This window comes from Myotis brandtii, unplaced genomic scaffold (genome assembly GCF_000412655.1).
Source record: "Myotis brandtii unplaced genomic scaffold, ASM41265v1 scaffold314, whole genome shotgun sequence".
NCBI lineage: Eukaryota > Metazoa > Chordata > Mammalia > Chiroptera > Vespertilionidae > Myotis > Myotis brandtii.
Genome location: NW_005362033.1, coordinates 2,860,660 through 2,879,221, shown reverse-complemented (window position 1 = coordinate 2,879,221; position 18,562 = coordinate 2,860,660). Strand labels below are relative to the sequence as shown.

The window sequence follows — 18,562 nt, the reverse complement described above, 5'->3', positions numbered from 1 at the left end:
TTCAAAGGCTGTTAAATCGCATTGTTTACCCATATCTTCTGAAAAAATCACTTCTACTGTCGTGGTAATCAACCTGCTTCCCTATTTGTAATGATCTGGCCCTCTAGCAACTTCAGCGCAAAATTATAGCTAATTTGCCTACAAACGTCAGGTGGTCATAATAATCTGACCACTCAGTGTATATGCTATCTATAAGAGGCTCACCCCCAAAAAAAGATTAACACAGATTGAAAGTAAAGAGATGGGAAAAGATATTTGATGCAAATGGAAATGAAAAAAAAAATCCTGTGGTAGCAATAACATCAGACAAAATAGACTTTAAACAAAGGCTGTAATAAGAGACAAAGAAGGACATTACATAATGATAAAGGGATAAATCCAACAACAGGATATAACCTTTGTAAACATTTATACACCCAATATACAAGCATCTAAATAGATAAAATAAATCTTAATGAACATAAAGGGAGAGAGTGACAGTAATATCATAGTAGGGGATTTTAATAACCTACTGACATTAATGGATAGATTGATGTCACACGAAAAAAATCAACCAGGAAATAGCTACCTTACACAATACACTAGACCAGATGATATTTTCAGAGCGTTTCACCCCAAAGCAGCAGTAAATACACATTCTTTTCAAGTGCACGTGGAATATTTTCCAGGAGAGACCATGTATTAGGCCACAAAACAAGTCTCAATAAATTTAAGAAGAATGAAATCATACCGAGCATCTTCTCCAACCACAGTGGTATGAAATTAGAAATCAATTACAGTAAACCCTCAATTCTGTGGACCTCAATTTAACGGACTTTGGATTTAGCAGACAAAATTTCCAGTCCATATGTCCTATGTGAAAATTAACTCTATATTCATTTTAAAATGCTTTAAACCACGATTTGCTTATAATCGAAATTAACAGGTTATTTTTTGTTATTAATTCACTGTTATTTTTCATATGTTTTAGCGAATAGGCCATATGTTGGAAAAAACTAGTAATTTCACTAACATAAATAAATATTACATATCTACAACTATAGTCTACATATTTAAATCCAAGAGTTACCACTTGTAAACAATGTTTGGTGAATGATTAACATGTGAACATACCGCATCATGCACTACGAAAATTGGTTCTGTTGTCATGTGGCATTATTTTCTGCAGCAGTTTTAACATGTGCTGGCCATGTTCTGATGTGTGCTAAGCCACACCCCAGCTGTGGGCATTTGTTTACTTGCAGTGACTAATGAATGCACACATTTACTAGACCTATTCAGTATAAATTTAAAATTACAGTAATATAGAAAACTTTTCTGTGAAATTAAATACATATTTGATTTTAATTACACAAATGTGTTTACATAAGTAAAAACAGGTAAATAAACTAATTTGCCAATTTTTAACATACACATTTGGAAAACTAACTTTATTATATCACAGACTTTTGGTTTTAACAGACACCTCCTTGCTAGAATTAGCCTTTTTATCAAGGTTTTACTATACCAAAAAAACAAAACAAAACAAAACAAAAAAACCACAAATACATGGAGGCTAAATAACATGTTACTAAACAATAAATGGGTAAACAAGGAGATAAAGGAAAAAATAAACAAAAGATACCTTGAGACAAATGAAAAAGAAAACATAACAACACAAAATCTATGGGACACAGTGAATGCAGTCCTAAGAGAAAAATTCATAGCAATACAGGCCAACTTCAAGAAACAAAAACAATCTCAAATAAATAATCTAACCTTATACCAAAGGGAACTAGAAAAAAAACAACAAAGCCCAAAGTGAATAGAATGAAGGAAATAATATATATCACAGAGAAAGTAAACAAAACGGAGCCTAACACACAATTCAAAAGATCAGTGATATCATGAGCTGGTTCTGTGAAAATAAATAAAATTCATAAACCTTTAACCAGACTCATCAAGAAAAAAAGAGGACCCAAATAAATAAAATCAAAAATGAAAGAGATGCCCTAGCCAATTTGGCTCAGTAGATAGAGCATTGGCCTGTGAAACAAAGGGTCCCAGGTTCAATTCCGGTCAAGGGCACATACCTTGGCTGTAGACTCCTCCCTGGCCTGGGTCCTGGTCGGGGCATATGCAGGAGGCAACCAATCGATGTGTTTCTCTCACATTGATGTTTCTCTCTGTCTTTCCCTCTCTCTTCTCCTCTCTCTAAAAAAAAATCAATGAAAAAATATCCTCGGGGGAGGATTAAAAAAAAAAAAAAGGAAGACAACTGACACTTTAGAAATACAATTAATTATAAGAAAATACTATGGACAATTATATGCCAACAAATTAGAACAATCTGGAAGAAATGAATAAATTCCTAGAAACATACAAACTTTCAAAACCGAATCAAGAAGAAACAAAAAATCTGAACAGAACAATTATCTCTATATATAAAAAGCCAGTGACTAACGCCATCACGACCATAACGATCTAACAACCAGTCGCTATGACACCCACTGTGGCCAGTGAACCAGCCTGATCCGGGCCAATCGCCCCCAACACCCCAATCAGGATGGGGCCAGCCGGCCAACCGCCTTGGCTGGCAGAAATTTGGGGTCCAGGGACCTTGGAGTTGCTCGGTCTCAGTCTCGGGCAGCTGCGTGGGCAAAGCTCTCCTTTGGCAGAAGTGGACCTGGGATCAGGGCACTGGAGTCAGGGATGGAGTGGGGAGGCTTTCCTGGTGGCCACAGCAGTCCCCGCGGGCTGCGCACAGCACCTGGGCGTCTGGCCCTGGTCGGAACAGCGGCAGGAATAGGGGCCGCGGGGCGCAGGGGGCAGCGGCACACAGGAGCCAGGAGGTGCAAGGCCCAACGTGGGCTCTTACCCCACCCGCTGGGCCCAGCAGCACCAGCAGGTGGGCCATGATGTGCAGCGAGGTGCTGGGTTGCAGACAAAGGGGAAGTGAGCCAGGAGAGCAAGGCCCTGCTCCAGACAGAGCCCCGAGTGGCTTGGGCAGGGCCGGAGCTGGAAACCCTGGTGGGGTGGGCGGGGCTGCAGCCCCATGCCTTTTCGGCCTTGGCCTTGGAATTCAGAGGTCAGCCCCACTTCAAGAGAGAGGAAGTGACAAGGCCACAGGAGGGATAGGAAATGTTGTGGCCATCTTTGGGAAACACAGCTGCCACAGATAATCTTTGGTCTCGATTCTACAGAAGAAGAAGCTGAGACTCAAAGGTGGGAGCCTTCTGCAACACCTCACCCACTTCTCAGACCTGACCCTGTGCAGCATTGTTTTCATTGAAAATAGAGGATCCAAAATGTTTTTACATCTTTGCTATTTTAGGCAGGAAAGAATTTAGCACAGGGAATTGGTGCTTGGGAAATCATCAGAAAGCTGGAGGAGCAGGTATTAGGCTGGGCCCCCAGGAAAGACTCCCTGCCCAGCAGGAGGAGCTGCCCCTTCAGCCACAACTGAATTCTAGGACACTCTGGCACAGCTGTGACCAGGGAATCAGGAAACTGCTGCCCCTGCAAGTGTCACTGGGCACTGCCTCTGCCACAACTGCCTGTGCACAGCCTGGATTCTACTGCAGAAAACCTCCACATCTCTGCGAACATGATCACCAGCAGCAAACAGCCCAAACTGTGGGAAGATGCCTCTACCCCACTTCTTCTTTCAAAATATTGTGCAAGCACATCCAATCGGCAGAAATGAATTCATATCCAGAAACCTAGCTGCAAAGGAGTTTGGGCAATTTCAGACTTTTGTCTAGGAGTGAGATCTTGCCAATGTACCTCATGTGCCTGGTACTGATAAAAATGGGGCCCGGCTGGTGGGGCTCAGTGGTTGAGTATCAATCTATGAACCAGGAGGTCACGATATGATTCCTGGTCAAATTTTGGGCTTGATCCTCAGTAGGGGTGTGCAGGCGGCAGCTGATCAACGACCCTCATCATTGATGTTTCTATCTATCTCTCCTTCTCCCTTCCTCTGAAATCAATAAATATGTTTTTTAAATGGGGTCATGCTGTATATATGTGTTATAATGAGTTTTTCACTTCATAGATCACTAATGTCTTTCCTGTTAAAACCATACTTAGAGAACATTATTTATCATTCATTTTAATTGATCTCAGAGAGAAGAAGGTAGAGAGAGAGAAACATTGTTCCGTTGTTTCCTGCACTCACTGGACTGGGTACTAAATCTGCAACCTGGGCATGTGCCCTGACTAGCAATCAATCCACCACTTTTTGGTGTATGGGATGATGCTATGCTGGTACCCTGACCCCAAATTCCAGCCTCCAGAACTGTGAGAAAAATACATGTCTGTTGTTTAAGCCACAGAAATTTATGATATTTTGTTATGGCTGTCTGAGCTGACTAATCTATACTAATAAAAGGGTAATATGCTAATTAGATCGGGTCGACCGGACATCTTCCGGTCATCCTTCTGGACAAAGCCACGGTGGTGGGGGCCGAGGCAGAGACGGTTAGGGGTGATCAGGCCAGCAGGGGAGCAGTTAGGGGCGATCAGGCCAGCAGGGGAGAGCAGTTAGAGGAAATCAGGCAAGCAGGCAGAATGGTTAGGGGCAATCAGACAGGCAGGCAGGCTGGTGAGCGGTTAGGAGTCAGCGGTCCCGGATTGCGAGTCTGACATCTCCTGAGGGTGTCCAGGATTGGAGAGGTTGCAGGCCGGGCTGAGGGACCCCCCCCCCCCCCATGCCTCTAGTATACTATAAGGCCATAATAATCAAAACAACATGGTACGGGAATAAAAACAGACATATAGATCAACAGAACATAACAGAGAGCCCAGAAATAAATCCACGACTATATGGACAATTAATATATGAGAAAGGAGGCAAGAAGATACAAAGACAACCTATTCAATAAGTGGTGTTGGGAAAATTGGACAGATACATAAAATAAAATGAAACTAGACCAGCTTCTTACACCATATACAAGAATGAACTCAAAGGATTTAAGACTTTAATGTAAGACCTGAAACCATAAAAATCCTGGAAGAAAACATAGGCAGAAAAATCCCCAACATTTCTTGCAGCAATATTTTTTCTGATATATCTCCTCCAGCAAGAGAAATAAAAGAAGGAATAAACAAATGGAACTACATCAAACTTAAAAGAGTTTTTGCACAGCAAAGCAACCATCATCAAAGCGAAAGGACAATCTACTTGACTCATTGGCATCTAATAAGAGGTTAATACTAAAATTTATGAAAAAGTCATATAAGTATCCAAAATTTATAAGGACCTAATACAACTCTACACCAAAAACAACAACAACAATCCAATTAAGAAATGGGAAGACAACCTGAATAAACACTTCTCCAAAGAGGACATACAGATGGCCAACAGACATATGAAAAGATATTCAACGTCACTAATTGTCAGAGAGATGCAAATTAAAACCACAATGAGATATCACCTCACACCTGTCAGAATGGTGATCAACAATAAATCAACAAACAACAAGTGTTAGCAAGGGTGTGAAGAAAAGGGAACCCTCGTGCAATGTTGGTGAGAATATGGATTGGAGCAGCCATTGTGGAAAACAGTATGGATGTTCCAAAAAAAATTCAAAAATGGAACTGCCTAATGACCCATCAATTAACTTCTGGGAACATATCCAAAGAAACCCAAAACTCTAATTCGAAGAATATATGCACCCCTATGTTCATTGCAGTGTTATTTACAATAGCCAAGATTTGGAAGCACCCCAAGTGCCCATCAGTAGATTAGTGGACAAAAAAAACTTGGTGCATTTATGCAACTGAAAATTACTCAGCCATAAAAAGAATGAAACCTTACCATTTAGAACTGCATGGATGGACCTGGAGAGCATTATGCTAAGTGAAATAAGCCAGTCAAAGAAAGACTTGATGGCATTTTTATACACCAATAATGAATTCTCAGAAAGAAAAACTAAACAAACAATCCCATTTACCATTGCAAAGAAAAAAAATTAAGATACTTAGGAATAAACTTAACTAAGGAGGTAAGTGACTTGTACTCAGAAAACTACAGGACATTGAAAAAAAGAGATAGAAGAAGATATAAACAAATGGAAGAATAAACCGTGTTCATGGATTGGTAGAACTAACATCATTAAAATGTCCATACTACCAAGGCAATCTACAGATTCAATGCAATCCCTATTAAAATACCAACTGTATATTTCACAGTGCTAGAACAAATACTCCAAAAACTTATATGAAACCAAAAAAGACCCCAAATAGCCACAGCAATCTTGAGAAAGAACAAGGTTGGAGGAATCACAATACCAGATATCAAGTTATACTACAAATCTACTGTAATCAAAACAGCCTGGTACTGGCACAAGAACAGGCATATAGATCAATGGAACAGAACAGAGACCCCAGAAATCGACCCAAGACATTACGCTCAATTAATATTTGACAAAGGAGGCAAGAAGTGGAGTCAAGACAGTTTCTTCAGTAAATGGTGTTGAGAAAATTGGACAGATACATGGAAAAAATTTTAACTAGACCACCAACTTACACCATACACAAGAATAAACTCAAAATGGATAAAAGATGTAAATATAAGTCATGAAACCATAAAAATCCTAGAAGAAACTATAGGCAGCAAAATCTTAGACATCTCTCATAGCAATATGTTTATAGATACATCTCCTAGGACAAAGGAAACTGAGGAGAAAATAAATAAGTGAGATTACATCAAAATGAAAAGCTTCTGCACAGCAAAAGAAACCATCAACAAAACGAAAAGGGAGCCCACTGCATGGGAGAATATATTTGGCAATGATACATCTGATAAAGGGTTAAAATCCAAAATATATAAGGAACTCAAACAAACTTAACAAACGGAAGACAAACAATCCAATTTAAAAATGTACAAAGGACCAAAATAGACACTTCTCCAAAGAGATGGCCAAGAAACATATGAAAAAATGCTCAAAGTCATTGATCATCAACGAGATGCAAATTAAAACGACAATGAGGTATCACTTCACACCTGTCATAATGGCTACCATCAGCAAATCAACAAATAACAAGAGCTGGCAAGGATGTGGAGAAAAGGGAACCCTAGTACATTGCTGGTGGGAATGCAGACTGGTGCAGCCATTATGGGAAGCAGAATGGAGTTTTCCCAAAAAATTAAATATGGAACTGCCATTTGGCCCAGTGATCCCACTTCTAGGAATATATCCTAAGAGACCTGAAACACCAATCAGAAAGAATGTATGTACCCCTGTGTTCATAGCAGCACAATTTACAATAGCTAAGACCTGGAAACAGCCCATGTACTCATCAATAGATGAGTGTATAAAAAGGCTGTGGTACATTTACACCATGGAATACTATGCAGCTGTAAAAAAGAAGCATCTCCTTCCCTTTGAGACAGCATGGCGGGACCTGGAGAGTATCATGCTAAGTAAAATAAGTCAGTCAGAGAAAGACAAGTGTCACATGATCTCACTTATATGTGGAAACTAAGTAACAAAATAAACTGATGAAAAAAATAGATCCAGAGACATAGAAGCATAGAACAGACTATGGAATCTCAGAGCGATGGCAGAGGTGGGTGGGTGGGAAGAGGTCAACCAAACACCTTGTATGCATATATGCATAATCCATGGGCATAGCAATAGGGTGGTGAAGGCCTGGGGTGGGGGATGGAGGTGGGTTAGAAGGGGTCTATGGGGGGAAAAAAGAGGACATATGGAATAATTTCAACAATAAAGATTTAATTAAAAATAAAAAATATTTTTATTGGGCTTACATTAAAAATAATAATAATATTGTACTAACTGTGTATAGGGCCGGGTGGGTACTTGAAATACTGGGGGACCACTCTGTAAAGTATATGATTGTTGAATCAGTATGCTGTACACCTGAAACTAATATAGAATAATAATGAATGTAAACTGTAGTAAAAGAAAAAAAAAGCAAGAGTTTGGGATCAGACCTAACTTGAATTCTTCTAGGCTGTCAGTTAATTAGCCTAATAACTTATTCTCAGCCTCAGTTTTCTGAACTGAAAAAAGTTAAGATAATGACAGTATCTATATCATGAAATTATAAAATTAAATGATCCAAAGGCTCTAAGAGTGCTTAGCACATATAGAGCACTAAAATATTAGCTGTTATTATTAAAATACATGAAATTCGTGCACTTGGGGGGTGTCCCTCAGCCCAGCCTGTGCCCTCTGGCAGTCCAGGAGCCCTCGGGGGGATGTTTGACTGATGGTTAAAGCCCGCTCCCCCTAAGGAAGCTGGCAGTCGGACATCCTTAGCACTGCCACGGAGGCGGGTGAGGCTCCCGCCACCACTGCTGCACTCACCAGCTGTGAGCCTGGCTCAGGGCTTCTAGCTGAGTGGCACTCCCCTGTTGGAGCACACTGACCACCAGAGCTCCTCATTGAGCATCTGCCCCTTGGTGGTCAGTGTGCGTCATAGCGACCGATCATTCTGCAATTCGGTCGATGCTGGTGGGAATGCAGACTGGTGCAGCCATTATGGGAAGCAGAATGGAGTTTTCCCAAAAAATTAAATATGGAACTGCCATTTGGCCCAGTGATCCCACTTCTAGGAATATATCCTAAGAGACCTGAAACACCAATCAGAAAGAATGTATGTACCCCTGTGTTCATAGCAGCACAATTTACAATAGCTAAGACCTGGAAACAGCCCATGTACTCATCAATAGATGAGTGTATAAAAAGGCTGTGGTACATTTACACCATGGAATACTATGCAGCTGTAAAAAAGAAGCATCTCCTACCCTTTGAGACAGCATGGCGGGACCTGGAGAGTATCATGCTAAGTAAAATAAGTCAGTCAGAGAAAGACAAGTGTCACATGATCTCACTTATATGTGGAAACTAAGTAACAAAATAAACTGATGAAAAAAATAGATCCAGAGACATAGAAGCATAGAACAGACTATGGAATCTCAGAGCGATGGCAGAGGTGGGTGGGTGGGAAGAGGTCAACCAAACACCTTGTATGCATATATGCATAATCCATGGGCATAGCAATAGGGTGGTGAAGGCCTGGGGTGGGGGATGGAGGTGGGTTAGAAGGGGTCTATGGGGGGAAAAAAGAGGACATATGGAATAATTTCAACAATAAAGATTTAATTAAAAATAAAAAATATTTTTATTGGGCTTACATTAAAAATAATAATAATATTGTACTAACTGTGTATAGGGCCGGGTGGGTACTTGAAATACTGGGGGACCACTCTGTAAAGTATATGATTGTTGAATCAGTATGCTGTACACCTGAAACTAATATAGAATAATAATGAATGTAAACTGTAGTAAAAGAAAAAAAAAGCAAGAGTTTGGGATCAGACCTAACTTGAATTCTTCTAGGCTGTCAGTTAATTAGCCTAATAACTTATTCTCAGCCTCAGTTTTCTGAACTGAAAAAAGTTAAGATAATGACAGTATCTATATCATGAAATTATAAAATTAAATGATCCAAAGGCTCTAAGAGTGCTTAGCACATATAGAGCACTAAAATATTAGCTGTTATTATTAAAATACATGAAATTCGTGCACTTGGGGGGTGTCCCTCAGCCCAGCCTGTGCCCTCTGGCAGTCCAGGAGCCCTCGGGGGGATGTTTGACTGATGGTTAAAGCCCGCTCCCCCTAAGGAAGCTGGCAGTCGGACATCCTTAGCACTGCCACGGAGGCGGGTGAGGCTCCCGCCACCACTGCTGCACTCACCAGCTGTGAGCCTGGCTCAGGGCTTCTAGCTGAGTGGCACTCCCCTGTTGGAGCACACTGACCACCAGAGCTCCTCATTGAGCATCTGCCCCTTGGTGGTCAGTGTGCGTCATAGCGACCGATCATTCTGCAATTCGGTCGATTTGCATATTAGCCTTTTATTATATAGGATGATGATAAATATCATTTTTTTAACATATGGATATAATTAAAGCAGCCTCTCTCCTAGTTCTGTTGCAAGTTTCTGGCATTAATTCATTTATTCATTCAACAAGTATTTATTAAATACCTTATATATGGAAGAAGTCACGATGTTAAAATTATATATAATATGAAAGTAAATAATCTTGGAATGATTGCCTGAGTAACTTTACTATGAGTAAGAATGTGTGTTATTTTTCTCGTGTTTGTTTTTACATCTAACTTGGCTACTCCAAAACTCCTGCTTAATTCCTGGCGCTGTTCTGAAGAGATACTGCTGATGGAGAGCCCTGTTTCATTCTGGCCTAAACTTGAACTATTTGTTTTGCAATGCTGCTACACCAGGGCGAGGAGGATCTGCTAGTTTAGTGTACACTTTTGTTATGGAAAAAGAAAAATGGCTATGGACATCTCCAAGAGGGCAAAAATGTGTATCATACTTTGGGAACTCTCTAGGAGACCCTCAGTGCTCACCCAGGAGGGATAAATGCTAGGGTGACACCAGGCTTCAGAGACAAGCCCCACAAGTTAAAGAAAGAGAATGGTATTCAGGTCTGACTTCATGGAAGGTATTAATACGTGTAAAGAGAAAACTAGGGCCCTCAGAAGGAAAGGGGATCAGCCAGGGAAACCCAGAAGGGGAGAGGTGACATTGGGCCCGTGCGGGGAAGCAGCCCCCCCTCCTCTTATGAGCTACATGGAAGACCAGGGAGTTGAAGCACAGATTCTGTGATTCTGGTCCTACTAGCAAGCCCACCCTTACTCAAACATCGGATCTCTCACTGTCAAACCCTCAGGTTGAGCTCCCGTCCCTCTTCACCTGGGTTCAACAGTAGAGCCCTACCAGAGGAGCGATCCAACAGTTGTGCCAACATGTGACTGCCATGTATTCTGGGCCACGTGATGGCACAGCTGACCTAATAAAGGAGGAACGGGCTTTCTGGTTCTAGAGTTGATTCTTCTTAAGCTTTAGCTCCTGCTGCACAGCAGACTTCAGGCTGAGGCCTGGGACATTTCCTGGGGCAACTGCCCACCTCGAAGGCTTCCAGGTGAGGAGCCTGCAGGCCTTCCCTAAGCTGCCTCAACATGCCTTCTCTTGACTTGCGTGGGAGAACAGGAAAACAGGCTCTGTTTATACGTTTCTTACATGCTTTCTTCCCAGCATGAAGTCATAGGCTGTTTCACCAGGAGCTGACATATGATTGTCAGCCAAATATACTGGAGAGAATGGGGGGAAGTGTCTCAACTGAAGATAACTGAAATGTTCAGGTTTTCAGCTTAAACAACTCAATCTTAACCAACTTTTCCAATAGTATCCAGTCCATGATTCATAGGGAAGTGATCCCTAAGTTCCCCTCAACTCTACCAAAGAGATCCACCAACACTCTGAACTCCTCTGAGGGGATGGGGATGGGCAGGGGGCTTCACACAAGTGATCCGAGCTGATGCAGACATGTTGGCTGTTCAGGCCATGAGACAATGACCCCACAGAGCTGAAGGCCTCTCTAAAGCAGTGACACTATAGTTGAGACCTAAAGCTTAAGACAGGACCAGGCAAGTGAAGAATGGGGAGGGGGTCAGGGAAGCAAAGAGAGAAGCAAGAACACTTTTGGCAGAGAGAGCCCCCACTTCCTTCATCTGATGCGAGTTAGGACAAGAACTCGGCGTGGCTGGGCCCAGGCGGGGAGGATGATGGTGGGACCAAGGCTGGAGGTGTAAGCAGAAGGCAACACAGGGCTTCGCGCATTGGGTGGAGTGTTTGGTGCAAAGGGGAACTGCTGCAGGCGTTACACACATAGGAGATCTCTGTGAGCACTTTGTGGAGAATGAACAGGGGTGGGGAAGAATGAACATGTGGAGGGAGTTCTGTCGGAGGCTGAGGCAAATGGCGCTCTTCCCTACCAAAAGCCATTCTCCCTTTTTTCTTACAGAGAATCCCAATTTTGTTCAAGAGTCAGGACGTGATCTTATGATTTCAAGGAGGGTGGATGGGGGAAGGTGTGTGACCCAGTTCTGACCACATATAAAGGGAGTTGCTGCGGGGGCTCCTGCCACGCCTCCTGTCCGCCAGGACTGTGAGGACGAGATGCTGAAGATGCTGTGCTCCCTGCTCCCTTGGCAGGAAGGCGGAGAGAATCGCAGAGCTGCCAGCCCAGAGTCCTGACATCAGGCAGCCCCTGACCACAGCTACCAACTGCCTACCTCCTGGACTTCTGATTATGGGAGCAAAGTGAACGCCGGTTTGCTTAGGCAACTGACACTAGGAGGTTCTTGTGTCTCACAGTCCAAAGCATCACCTGGCATCCTCCTCATAGATCACCTGTATTTAAGCCAGGTTCTCAGGTCTCAGCCCTTCAAGAAGTCCTGTTCTGCAATCATGCCTACAGAATCATCTACTTGCCACACCTTTCTCTCAAATTCTACTCTAGAATTTGTCAGTGGCTACTCTAGTTTGGCCCAATGAGAATAGAAATGTGGAACATTTTACCTACTGACACATAAATTAAAATTCTCCCATTATTAAAAGAGAGATAGTATTTATAAAATATGCAATATGTATTTTCTTTTCCTACTAGAGGCCCCGTGCACGAATTTGTGCACAGGTGGGGTTCGATCGGGCTGGGGCCAGCTGGGGGAAGGGGATGCTGAAGGTTGGCCAGCTGGCCCTGCCCCCGATCAGGGCCAATCATGAGTGGGGCCAGCCAGCGGGGAGGAGCCATAGGGGGTTGGCTGGCCGGCCCTGCCCCCGGTCTAACTCCTAGTCGAACTCCTGGTGGAGGGGACAATTTGCATATTAACCTTTTATTATATAGGATATCCATTCATTCACCTAATGACTTCCTTTTCCAAATTCTTACCATCTTTTCATCTGTAAAATTACCATTAAACCACATCCCCAAGTATAAGGAAAAACTATTTCTTTCACGAAGCAACTACCTAACTGGGAAATCCTCATAGTTCTTTAAGCATTTTATGCTGAGATTCAGACACAATAAAGGATGCATGTAGTAAACCTAAACTGTTATAACTTATAGTATGGATCTAGTAGCTCTTGCAATTAGTTAATGATCATTTCACCTCTAGTTTTCCCTGACCGCTCACAGCAAGTGTGTAATATCCTTACTCCTCTGGAAGAGACACTGAGTTTCTGTAGAAAGAACTAAATTTCTAAGGCTATACCACCGATAAGCTTTCAATCTCAGGGCAGAGGGGTGAAAATCAGTATTTTCTTTTAAAACTTCTAGGTTTCAAGTCTTGTAAAAATTCTCTAACTTGAAATCAAGACCATAAAGGACTGAAAACTTGAAAGCTAAAAAATGTAACCCTAATTGCATTAGAGTCTGGAGAAACAATAACCCCAGACCCCTTAATGCTGCTGGCTGGCTGGGAGGTTCAGACCTCAGCATTCTGTGGAATTGGCCCCTCCTCAAAGGTGTACAAAGGCATGTTGTACATGTGGGTATCAGAAAAGCTGAAAAGAATGGCGATATTAGCAATGAGAGCAAGAGAAAGCCTACAAAACATTCACACAATTATTTTAAATATTTTATGAATTTTGTATAAGGATTCATACAAATTTCAGACCCAACCGTACTGGGAGGAAAAAAGTACATTTTAAGGCTTTTCAGAGGCTCTCCGAACAATAGCTGAGTCACTAAACTGGAAACATATACAGATTTACTAAATCTATTAGATTATGGGACGGCTTGGCATTGCCTTTCTTCCTCTTTGTAAATAGGTTACTTTGCTCCTTTCTCAGAGTATTCACCTTCTTGAGAATTACAGTGGATAAACGCAGAGCTCCAGGTAACAGCTGCTCATCACCAAGCAGTCTAATGCTGACGAATAGGACAGTCACTTTGAGTTATAGCTGAAAGTTCTATGCAAAAAATCAAGTGAAGCCATTGAGAACTGAAGAATCAGAACTGAACCCAGCTGTGCAAAGATGATTTAACACTAGACTACATTAGAAAATCTGTTATTGTAGCCCTGGCCGTGTGGGTCAGTTGGTTGGAGCATCGTACCCTACACCAAAAGGTGGAAGGTTCAATTCCTGCTCAGAGCACATACCTAGATTGTGGGTTCAATCCCCATTTGGGGCACGAATGGGAGGCAACTGATTGATGTTTCTCTCTCACCTCTCTCTTTCGCTCTTTTTCTGTCTTGCCTCTCCCTTTCTCTCGCTCTAAAAATCAATTTGAAAACATATCCTCAGGTGAGGATTAAAAAAAAAGAAAATCTGTTATTATTATTCACACCTCCTTAACAAATTAAAGAAGAAAAAACATTTTGATTACATAAAAACTATAAGATCATAGTAGATGTCCAAGATCTACAGCATAGATCTTACAAATGCATAAGATCTACAGTAGATGTAGAAAAATTCAATATCCATCCTTTTAAAAAAAACACAAAACTTTCTTAGCCAAACACTTGCATAACTCAATAAAAGGTATACAGCAAATGCCCCAACAGATATCCTTAATGACAAAATGTTGAAAGTGCTCCCTTTAAATAAGGAACAAGGCCAGAATCCTTCCACTATCACCCTTCCCATCAACACTGTACAATGGAAAGGGGCCTGCCCAGGCCACAAAATTAACCGTTAGCCAAGTCGCGAGGACACAGGCTTTCCTCCTCCCCGTCAGCACTTTCTACCCTTCATTACAGTTTTGTGCCACAAGTGTCCCTATTCCCTTCTGCCTCATCATTAGAATCTGTGGCTGCTGGTGGATTAAATAAGCTGTCAATGTGCCTAGGAGGACTGGGTTTTACTTTCCGATGATAACAGAAAAGGGCTGAAAGACTAGTACCAGTTACAGCTTCACTGCAACTGCAGATCAGTGTCCCTGTACACACAGGACAGCACAAAAGCACACACCTAGGGTCTTGATACACATAAAAGAAACTCTATGTGACACCAACTTGATGTCAACTGTTGGGGAACAAGCACTCTCCTGATCTGCAGGGGGACAGGCTGGGGTCATGTGTCTGCAGGGCGATCTGGCTAAATGTATTAAAAGGTTTTAAAAGGGTCATTCTCTGAAACAGGAAGTCACTGTCCAGGAATTTTTCCTAAGGAAATAATGAGAGATATAAAATATGTATTTACAGTATCAAAAGACTGGAAAAGAACACAAACATTCAACAACAGGCCACTAGTAAAGTACATACAAAATATTTACAGCATAGAATACTATCTGGTCTTTAAAATAATGTATCAAAGAATGATAATGACAATATGCTCAGAAAATGTTACATTTTTAAAAGTTAACAATGTGTACAAGGTGATTCTTCAAAAAAAATTTTTAACTTATGGGAAAAACACATAACATATATCAAGAAAATACCAAAATACTGGTTATATTATTACTTGGTGGGGAAATTTGGGGTGACTTTAATTTTCTGTTACAAGCATCCCAGGCATGCTGACAGACCTGGATAACTCTCACTCACTCTTCTTTGTTGTTTTTATTGATTTTTAGAGAGAGAGGAAAGGCGTGGGATAGAGACATGGAAACATCGATGAGAAGAGAGAATCACTGATCAGCTGCCTTCTGCACACCCCTTACTGGGGACTGTGCCTGCAACGCAACACAGGCATGTGCCCTGACCGGGAACCGAACCAGTGACCTCTTGGTTCATGGGTCGATGCTCAACCACTGAGCCACACTGGCCAGACACTCTCACTCATTCTTCAAGACTCAGCTTACTGTCACTTCTTTCAAAAAGTCCTCCTGCACTACCCTCCTTTACCCCACATATTCTGGGTGTTCCTCCTTGGCACACAGCTCTGGGCTGTCCTTTACCCCTGCACCACACTGATGGATTTGATTCACTACATCCCCGCCACATTTGGAACTGCCTATAGTCAGAAACTGGGGGTGTTTCATTTTTGTATCTCCAACCTGTCTGGAATCTAACAGAATGAACATGACTAAGCAAAAGATTCTCTGTGCTCTTTGAATTTAAAGATCAAGGAGGGAAATGTTAAAAGGATGAGCAAACACTGATAAAGAGGAATCTCCTTACCTTGGCTAGTAGACTTGAAACATGTTTAATTTCACCATGTGCCTTTAGTAATTCTTGTTTGAGCTCAGTGCAAGACAGTTCCAGCTGATCTTTCTCAGCTCGAGCTACTTTCAACATTTCTTGAATTTCACAGCCCTCTGCCGTCTGCCCCATAGAACTGGTCTCTATAGCTTTTTGCTTCTCATTCTCCAAATAAGCCTTCAAAGACCCATTTTCAATCTTCAGCCCTTCCAAGGTAACTGTACACTCTTCCAGAGTTTGGGCCATCACACTACTGTTCTGCCGTTCCAGTTCTAGAAACCCGTTCAGTTTTTCGTTCTCTTCCTTCAGGTGTTGGATCATCTCTAAAGCCCCTTGATTTTCCTCCTCAGCCTTCCGCAGGCTGCAGGTCAGCTGCTGCTGAATGCTGAGCAGTTTCTCCCTTTCGCAGCGGCCCTGCTCCAGGATTTCTGTGCACTTCTGCTCCAGCTCCAGGACCTTTCCTTCTTGCGTGCTGGGCTCCTCCTTCTTCACTCGCTCTTGTAAGAGATTTATCAGCTTCTCATTCTCATGACTGAGCTGCTCTGCCCTCTCTCGATGCTGATGAAAGGAAGTTTCCAAAATCGTCTTCTCATCCACCAGCTTCTCATTTTCGGCTGTCAATTCCTGCACCATTTGTTGCTGGTCTGATAATTCCTGTAAAGTAGCCTGCAGTTCTTCTGCTGTGCTATGATGGTTTTCTTCCATCTTTTGTATCTTCTCCGTAAGGGAGGCCAGGGACAGTTCACTCGCATTGTTAGGGGAACTCCCAGTGGTAGAACACTTCGAACTCCTAAAGGGGTTGCTCGTGGAAGACAGGGGCCGAGAGGGGGTGTCTGCTGTGATGTGCTCAAAATCGGAGGCATCCGGTGACAAAGAAGCTTTGGTAACATCGCTACTTGAAGAGCCCGACGTCCGTAATACGTTTTGGGGTGTGTGTTTTTTATATTCATCTACTTCACCTGACACCTGATTCCCAGTCGGGCTTCCGAAGCTTGACTCTTGGGTGAGGGATGTTGGACAGCTGCTATCAGCAGTGTGACTGGACCCCCCTTCTGAATTTGGTGAATGCTCAAAATAACTCAGTTTCTCCTTCAAGGCCCGGTTTTCTTCCTCTAGATCGGCAAGCTCTTTCTGGAAATTCTTGTTCTTCTCCTCAAGAGCTTGTATCAACGGTTCAGAGTCACCTGCTGAGACTGATGTTCCATCCATCTTTGGGTCCAAAGTGTCGGTTCCTGCAGTGTTCAGAGTCCTTTTCTCCCTGCATTTCTTTAGTTCACTTCGAAGCCTGTTAATTTCACTATCTTTTGCTTTGGCCTCTGCCAAAAGCTCCCGAACTTGGGACTCGAGCACAGCCTTTTCTCCCCCTTCATTCTCTGGCCTGGGTCTTGTGGAAGTGGTCCTCTGGTGCTTGGTAGGGGTGGGTGTGCTGGAAGAAGTTGGACTAGACACTGATTTCTTTGGGTTGGTGGGACCACGTGGCACAGTTCTCTCTCTTGAGATAGTTGCCGAAAGTTCTCGAGGAGCTGGAATGCCTGTCCGTTTGGTTGCTGTCACAGACCCTAGAGACAAAAGTAGAAATCAATGAAACAAAGCAAGCACTTTATAAATGAAGCCCAAGCCACTTCAACCTGCATGGCGCGGCAAACAGGAAGCTGTCGCCCTCCATCCACTTCCTCCTCCTCTAGATAACCACCCAGTTCTGACTGGGGTTTCTGTACCTCCTCCCACAGGCCCCTACTTGAGGGGAAGTGACTCAAAACAATCCCATCCCAGCCATAGTTGGTGGTTCAAGGCATGGGCACACCCCTCAACTAAGGAAAGGTTTTCTGGGTGAGCTTCTGAAAGACTGCTGGACATGAGTGAGAAATCAGTTAAGTCTGGGACTGGCTGGCAGCCATCCTGCTGTCAGGAGAGGAAGGTGAGAAGCAGAGTAGAAAGAAGACAACCTAAACGGTGGCAGCACTGTGGGTTTGCTAACTCAGTCAACCCTCAGGCGTGGCCTATGACTGGCCTTCCAATTACACAACCCAACAAATACCCTTCATAGAAGTCACCTTGCATTGGGTTTTCTTTAAGTTGCAACCTTGATAACCTATCTGAATTGATAACCTTGACAAATGAACAACAGTCTTCAACAAAATAAACTTTCATATGAATTTTTCAATAAATACTTAAAAATTAATCATTAATATATTCAGACTGAGCACAAACTAATTAAGAAATCAAAAGACATAAATAATCCAATGAAAGACTGATCTGATCCAATGACCTATTGCTTTTAACGTCAGTGGAAATGGTGTGCTCGTCTGTATCCATAAACAAGAACACATGGGTTAGGGGCATATCATCTATCTCTAAGGTACAGCTTTAAATGTTAAAGGGATTTATATAATATGGAAATGATATGGAATTTAGAACTTATAATGGGAAATGTAAGGAATTATCTTTTATTTTTGTCTAGACTTCGACACTATAATCATTTTAAAATTTTCATCCATCCTATATTTAAGCTTTCATTTATACTATTACTAGAGGCCCAGTGCACAAAAATTTGTGCACTCGGGGGGCGGGGGGAGGGGGGTCCCCCAGCCCAGCCT

The 18,562-nt window shown here is 42.4% G+C and overlaps 1 protein-coding gene across 13 annotated transcripts in view; it reads right to left on the bottom strand.

Annotated features, from left to right (window-relative positions):
- SPECC1 (sperm antigen with calponin homology and coiled-coil domains 1) overlaps positions 1-18,562 on the bottom strand; it is a 229,979-nt gene that overhangs the window by 87,259 nt on the left and 124,158 nt on the right. For all 13 annotated transcript variants that reach the window (XR_001362870.1, XM_014542865.1, XM_014542863.1 and 10 more), the window contains exon 4: positions 15,945-17,524. Coding sequence is in view for 12 of the 13 variants with exons in the window: in XM_014542865.1 (XP_014398351.1) it covers positions 15,945-17,524 (1,580 nt within the window). In the remaining variant the exon portion in view is untranslated. The remainder of the gene's footprint in view (positions 1-15,944; positions 17,525-18,562) is intronic.